The 8433-nt window shown below is 31.9% G+C and overlaps 1 protein-coding gene across 1 annotated transcript; it reads left to right on the top strand.

The window, feature by feature from the left end:
- Positions 1 to 256: 256 nt before the first annotated feature.
- LOC129613712 (arginine kinase) lies at positions 257 to 1620 on the top strand. Its single transcript, XM_055527891.1, has one exon. The coding sequence runs from the start codon at positions 262 to 264 to the stop codon at positions 1498 to 1500; it is 1239 nt and encodes a 412-aa protein (XP_055383866.1). The 5' UTR covers positions 257 to 261; the 3' UTR covers positions 1501 to 1620.
- Positions 1621 to 8433: the final 6813 nt, after the last annotated feature.

Here is an 8433-nt window from a genome sequence, read left to right on the forward strand (position 1 = left end):
TAATTTAATCTTAAAATTTTAAAAAAGTTATACTATAAAAATTGAGTTATTTAGAGGACTACTCAATTTAATTGAAACATGAGTTTACTTTTAAATAAGAAGACAAATTAAAAGCCTTTTTTAGTAATAAATTATAGCTTCTATTAAAACTGAATGAAATAGAAAAACTATTAATTCTTAAAATTTTACCTAATTATAAACAAGAAACATTCAGTTCCAGATAACTGTACACGGAAATTTTTGGATGATAATAGCATCTTGATGAGCTTGGAAAATTGTTACAAAATAATTCACGAGTCTGCAGGTATCGGTAGTAACAAACACAACGACAAAAACAACAACCAGAGCGACAACATTAGTTACTTAGCTACATTTTTAAAGCAAAGTACTTTCGACAAAATTAAATACCGCCAAACTAAACTAAATCATAATCTATTTGATATTATATGGCCAGCAATAGAAAAATCACACAAGAGCAGAAAATTTGATGACTACATAAATTGTGATATTGTTGCTCCAGATTTTGATGTTTTCGTTGTATTTCAAGAATTTTTGATTCCGCTAATTAAAGACATGCATTGTTTAAATATAAACCAAGCGTTGAAACCACGTAATCGGTTATTCTATTTTCCAATAATAAATGGGCAAAGAAATGAGTTCATTAACTATGAAATAGATAGTTTTAACAAATACGTGTCGGAAGTTTCTGTGGAATGTTCACGAAATTTAGACAATTTCGAGTTACCTATTAATTTAAATATCTCTCAAATTGAACATGTTGAACGAGTGTTGCTTGAAAAAATATTGACAACAGAATTTGGAAAAGTTATCGGTGAACAAGAAGCTGGTACTTATTACACGATGAGCGAAATTCTGGGTAAATCATCAGATATCAAAAATATTATTAACAGCTCAAACTTAATGATGTCAATATACAACGAATGTTTTGCCTTAAACGATTCAATTTGGCCATATGGTCGTGGAGTTTTTATAAGTCATAAAGGTGATTTAGCCGCATGGATAAATGTGCAAGATCATTTAAGATTGACTGCTAGTACACCAAAAAAACAATTAACAAACGCTGGGTATGCTTACTCGAAAGTTGGCCGCGCTGTTGCGTATCTAGAAAATAAACTTCAATTTCGAGAAAATTATTTTTTGGGTTATCTATCTTCAAGGCCATCGTTTCTCGGAACATCTTTAAAAATATCAACTGTCTTGACACTTCCAAATTTAATGAAGGAAATCGAAAACTTGCGGCACTTATGTATTGTTCGTGGTCTTCGTATGCTACCTATGAACGAAAAAAAATTCCATTGCCGTGTTATTAACATGCGAAGCTTAGGATGTACAGAATGGCGATTATTTCAAGATTATTGCACAGCTATTTCAAATATCGTGAAGCTGGAAGATGATATGAATTTTACAAACTCAAAGCAAATTGCAGCAACATTGGTCAAAATATTTAGAAGAAAGAAGAATATAATATGCAACACCTAGCAGAAAAGTTAAATTGTGAATTACATTGCGAAAAATTCTAACAACAAGCGGTCGTAAAATAACTAAGATAGAAAAAAACAAATTATAACAAATAATCTTCTTCGTAAACGCTTTGATTTCATATGCACTTAATACCCCTATAATTTCTTTATTGTATTTGAAAAGAATATACATAAATGGAAAGAGTATAAAAATTTTATCATTATAGTTCTTATTATTCAAAGTATTATAAAAAAGAAACTTTATTGCAATTATGTTACAAATTTTACTTAAAGGTATTCACAATTTATATAATTCAATTAACCGTTTTATTTATTTAATGATGCTGTTATTAACACCTTAATTTCTCCTAAAGGTTCTTTTCTGATTACAAGTTTGTTGAATATTACTTGTTCGTATCGATGATCCAAGTCCCTGTACGTCCAGAATATGATTAAATATTTCTGCTACTTGACTCGTTTTTCTTATAACTTCGTGTTTATTTAACACTGTTGGTTTTTATTTTGTATCAGCTTGTTTTGGCTTGTAACAATTTTATCCCAGTCTATAGCGTCTGGTGTTCCTGCCAACCACTTTCGTGTTGTGTCAATCCAGTTTATTGACCGTTGAAGTCTTGATTTGCTGTTTCTTAGTTTAGTAAGAAATTCCATTAGTTGTGCCAGTTGGAGTTCAAGTTGTGGTTTTATTATGCAAGTCTAATTGATTCCCAAGGGATGATGCTGCATAACTTCGTCATAGTTTGTTAGAGCAATGATCATATGTGCACCAAATTGAGTTTCCTTCCAAGATTTGACCTTGTTCTTGTTTAATGGTTGCAATTGCGTCTCTAAATCTGAAAATTCTTTTAAATGCTGTAATTCAAGGGACTGATAGTTTAAAAAGAAATCTAAAGTTTGGATTATTGGCGGAAACGCCGATAATTGTTTCCTTATTATCCTTTGATTCAATCTCCTTTCTATAAATTAGTTCGGTCGCCTTGATTTGCTTGCCTCAAACATAAATTGTTTGGCCTATGATATATTGTTTTGGGTATTGAGAGATCTGGAAACATACGTTATTTGCCTATCTTTTCCAATTTCGCTTAATAGCACTGCTTCAAGAGTCGGTTCTTAGAATGAAGGGCTTCTCGAAATTCGGAAATATCAGGACTTATGAAGATGTATGTGGTTATTTTAGTCTGTTGAATAAATTTAATATTCAATTTCATTTTAGCTTTCTTAGATGGATTTGGCTTTATTTGAGCATTTTCGCTTCTTGTTAAGCTCACCAGCGGTTTTGCTAATTTTGCGAAATCTGGAATAAATCTGTGGTACTATGATGTGAGTCCCAAAAATGAGTTTTAATATTTTAGATTTGTCGGTGACTTGATACTCTGAATCCCATCACCTTTTCTGAGATCAAGTTTGATTCATTCGCTTGTGATCATATATGCAAGAAATTATTTTTCCAGTCTGCTGAAAACGGTTTGGAATTTGTATTTTCCATTCATTGTTTTTCCATCGTGATTTTATGTAATCCAAATGTCAGATCTATTGTTGTTAAAAATTTGGCTTCGTCTGGGCTTGGCAGAGTATTCGTAATGTCTGGTATGGGATATGTGAAGGGCGAATAATTCCATTATCTAACAGCTTTTTAATTTTTTCTTCTACTTCCCTCCTAACGTTGGCTTGTCAGTATTTGTTTTAATTTCTGCTTTCATCTATGTATCTATTATTCCCCTGTCATTTATTGGATCAAATATTTTTTCGTGTCTCCTCTCAACGGAATTTTTATATTTGATTCTTGACGTATTGTTGCTCCTTTCTTTTATGGCTTCAAGTTTTTTTAGTGTGGCATCTCCAATTATGCCATTAAAGCTTTTCAATCCTTTATTGACAAATTCAATGAAAATGTTGTTTCCCAAACGCTGAAAAAATATTCCTACAACTTTCTTGATAATTGATTTTCTTACGGAATTTTGGTTCCCGCGTTTACGAGAAATTTGAGGATCTTTTTGTCCTTGGTTTTGAATTCAAGGTATGGAACGCTAGAAAGACGTCCGTCATAAAATTTATTTCCTGCACCTCTTCTTCTTCGTATTTTGGTTCTTCATCATTTTCTTTGTTACATTCACAAGAAAAATCTTCTGTGTCGTTTTCGAGCGTGTCCATGTTGAGTAATCTTTGATCCTTGTTATTCGGCAGATTGTCTACCGATAATGGTCTCTTGTATGCTTCATTGTAATTACCAAGTCGGTTCATATAATTGACTTATCGTGTTCGTATAGACCGAACCACGTCTATTTTTTCTGCTGGTTTCGGCGGCTTAGGTGGAGGTTGCATTACATTTTGATATTGTACATCGTAGCGTTGATTTCGCTGCATGCATTTTCTGTATATGGGTTTAATTTGTAACACCTCGTAGTGTCGTATTATTCTGCACTATGCACCCATGACACATACTGTACTGCATCACCACCGAAGGTATGGAAGTCCCTTACGCAGTCTTTCAGGTCGCTTTTTGGTACTGTCACATTCCTTGCCTGTGGCTCTGACGTGCTTTGCCGAGCTTCTAGTTTATATATACAAATCTCAATTTTTTTACTCTGTTCATTTTGAGGGTTGACTGCTCCAGTTAGTCTTTTAAGTTCTTCCATTATTTATTCCATTTTTATAATTTTGTTTAAATTTTTTAATTTTTTAATTTTTTGTTTAAATTTTTTAGTTTAATTAAACTTTTTGTAATTATAATTTTTATTATTTTTCTTTAATTTAATTTGGAATAGTTTTATTACTTTTGGTTTATTTATTTTTTTTTTTAAATTTAATGGTAAAATTTAAATATTAATAAATTACTTTTAATATAATAAAAAGGAAGTTCTCAAATTTTTGGAACTCATTTAATCAGATGCGCTAATTTCCCTCAGGTAAGTTTTTTTTAAATTTAAATACAATATGAAAAACAACTTACAGGAAAGAAACGTAGTTCATCTCGAGTCCTGGTGAGTAATTAAAGTAGCGGTTGAGTTGCTTTCATACTCGTGAATGTTCTACTACGGTACAATCTTTAACACTTTTTTCTTTTTAAATCTTCAGTTCCTTTTTTATATTCCTTTGGATTACCACAATGGTCGTTCTTATATAATAGCGGGTGAACCGGGATTTGCTTCTTTTTCTTTTTAACTTTTTTGGAATTTCCAAATTTAATACAACAGTTATTAAACTGCATTAACTTGAATTATAAAAAAGCATCTTTATTACAATTATGTTGCGAATTTCATTTAAAGATATTCACAATTTATATAACTCAATTAACAGTTCATTGCTACTGTTATTAACAACTTAATTTGGACTGATTGATATCTTAAAATCTAACAGAATACTAATTAAAATTAACTTCATTTCCGGTTTCGTGCAGAATTGTATACGTTTCGTCATCGCTTTTGAAGGAAACGATAATTTCAAAATTCTGGAATTCGCTGTGTCTAGACGCTGTCAGCATTTTCGGTGTGAATAATAATTTTACAATTTTTTCATGTTTAAACATGTTTGATTGCAGAGGCTATGTCAGAAATTTTCATGTAAGCAGAAATAAGTATCATATTAAAAATGTAAAAATGTAATTTGATACCTCTTGAATATGTTACTTGACGTGGCAATAACTCTTCCCTTTCAAAGATCTGCGCCCAGTAGATCAAAATGAAATTTTGGTGCTTCTGTGACTGAAATTTGCAGAATCTCTATAGTTGGAACTACTGTTGGAGTGCATATCTCCACTGTTTTGCGAATTTTTCTCTTGATAATCAAAATGATGATGACCGTAATGATGAAGAACCCTATGGTAACATCGGATGCTATGTTGCCTTTTTGGTATTAACTTCTGAAGTTGTTCTGTGTTGTGGATATGAAGATCGTAAGAATAGTCAAGGCTTAGCTTGATATTTCCTTCTTTTAGATTTCCCTGAAACACACCTGGTAAGACATATGTCTGATATAAATGTCTGATCTTTTATTTAAACGCTTTCGTTGATATGCTATACCATAAAGCTTCCAGTTCAGTGTTTGCTCATGTTACCACTTGTTAGCTCCCCATTGAAGTTATCGAGGAAGATGATATTTTTGCTAATGCTTTAAATGATTTCTTCTTTATTAAATTGAAAACCTGCACCTGGCGTTTATTCCTTTTAGTAATTGATATATACAGTTTTCTTGGTCCAGCTTTAGAATCTCACTTCTTTCGCATATGGTGATGTGTCTTTCCTCGCATTTTGCCAATATGCCATATACGTTCTCTTTGATAAGAGTTTCTCGATATTTGACATAGATTTGCTGGGAGTTTCGGGTGGTGATCTTGCTATTATGTAGTCATAGTGTATCTTCGGTAATAATAATAAAGAATTGGTGCGCAACAATTGGTTACTATCTGTGGTTTAGCGTAATCTGCTGCTACAATTTCGTGGTCGTAGCGTAGTGGATCGATTTTTTTCAGTTTGTTTTGCATTTCAACCCTGCTTAGAAGATTAGTGTTGACAATTCCTTTTTTTGCTAATTTTGTCACACTAGCAAAATTTCTTTTTTGATTCCAAGTTTGTTAAATATTACTTATTCGGATCAATGATCCAAGTCCCCTATACGTTTCAGTTTATGGTTAAAACTTTCTGGTACTTGACTTTTTATTCCTATAACTTCGCGATTTATTTTATATTATTGGTTCTATATATATATTATTATTGGTTCCTTCCAGCGATTTCCATGATGAACCAATAAGGTATATAATGGCATTTGCTTCCATTGCATTCCATTTATTTGTAGTTGCCAGCACGGTTTTCTTGTGAAGAAATCAACGGTGACTAATCTGATGAAAACTGACTCTGTTTTACTCCACGACGTAATTTTGTTAAAGTTGAGTTTATTAGAATTTCTTAATAGTTTGGTAAGTTTGATTGGCTCTTATCTTTCTGGAAGGAAATACAGAATCCTTTTGCGTCCATCGGATTTCAGTGTTCATCGTATTTTTGTTATTTAACTTACCAAACTATGTATTAATTTAGGCTGATAATATGAAAATTTTCAAGAGAATTCGTTCAATAAATGACACAGTCTGTAGAGACAGGGAGATCTGGATAACTTTTACAGGTGGTGCTCTAATAACAACTTGAAAATAATATTAGTAAATGCGCCCTAATGTGTTATTCCAGGCAGAGACAACCAATAATATCAGATTACACATTAAATGGTCAAGGGTTTACTTTGATAATAAGCTCTCATCCACCAACCACTACAACTATGTGATTGGCAAGGCAAACTCTATGCTGGGATTGGTTAAACTCTGGTCAAGGGAGTGCAATGACTCCCATATTTTGAAGTCTCTATATTTGTCTCCGGTTTGTTCCCATCTAGAATATGCCTCTCAAGTTACACTTTTTGCAATATTGATAATAATAGAATTGGGTCGATTCAGAAGAACTTTTTACGATGTGTACTTTCCTTGGGAGGATCCTATTTTTCTTCCTCCTTATGAGGACAGGCTCAAATTTAGTGAGCTATCCACTTTAAGTAAAAGACATGATGTCGCGGGCGTGATCTTCTTTTTTCAACTTATGAAATCTGATTTAATCTCTCCCGAAATTTTTTATAAAATCGAGGTCAATTCTAATAATAGTTCTCGTTCTCCTAATTGTTTTGTAGTTCCGTTTAATAGAACTGATTATGGGAAACAGGAACCTGTCAGTAGAATGTTGAACCTGTGTAACAAGTTCAAGAATGCACTTGATTTCACATTAACAAAGCACACTATAAAAAAACCACTTATTATCTTATAGATGATTCATCGCAATTTTTCTAGGCGATTCCAATTTAAATAAAAATAATCATGATTTTAGAACACCTGTAATCTTTTGTATTGTTTTTTTATATATTTTCGATTTAATATAGATTTTAGTTCTCTGTAAGTGAAAATATGTAAATTGATATATATATTATATTGTAATATGTTTGAGCTAAGCACGTAAAATAAAATAAAATATTTAAATTAACTAACAATAATGTTTGGAAATACAAGTTCATATTAAGTTAATAGTTGGGTTAGTATTAAGTTACGACAAATTAGAATTATAGCAATTTTAGTAATTTAAATAAATAGGAAAATAAAAATAAAAAATATAGAAGTCAGAATAATTGTTTTTACACAACAATCTCTATTTTGTGTTAAAGAACCATAATACAAGTGCTAGTATGATTATATTGATTATGGTGCCATTGACATAGTGCACCACATTGTGAACATCAACTTGTTGTTCGTTTACGTTCAATTAACGTAGTTATTCTTCAAACTTAATTACATTTCCTGAATACTTAGTATGTATTTTGTCTATTTCATCCTGTGGTAAATTGCGGATAGAGTAATAACACCGTGTGAAGAAATCATCATTTTTGGTTGTTTTAATCGGCAGTTGTGAATTTTTAAGATTCTTTGTTGCTCTAATGTTAACCTGATTATTATCTTGTTGCAAATTAAGTTGAACGTTCTTCTTTTGTCCATAATGAAAATCCAGTTATTGGAGGTTTCAAATGAATTCATATTTGTTACAACTGAAAGAGACAAGGCAAATGCGTTTGCCGATCATTTGGCTGATATATTATGTGCGCATGACAGTCAGGACGTGCATAAAATTGAGGAATCTGCTTTTGCTGAGGATAGCGTGACTATTCCAGAGGAAATCAGGACTCTTAAATTAAAAAAAGCTCCGGCTTCGATATTTTGATAAAATTACGCAAAAGGGGTATAATGAATGCGTGTATGAGATTTAACTACGTGCCTGACATTTGGAAAATTGCAGAGATAGTTATGCTGCACAAACCTGGTAACCCTATAGACAAGGCGACTTCTTATAGCACCACAACGGATTATATTGGACCTGATGTTATATTTATTACACACGTGTGATATTTTTGA

Source organism: Condylostylus longicornis, unplaced genomic scaffold (genome assembly GCF_029603195.1).
Source record: "Condylostylus longicornis isolate FDR11 unplaced genomic scaffold, ASM2960319v2 ptg000090l, whole genome shotgun sequence".
NCBI lineage: Eukaryota > Metazoa > Arthropoda > Insecta > Diptera > Dolichopodidae > Condylostylus > Condylostylus longicornis.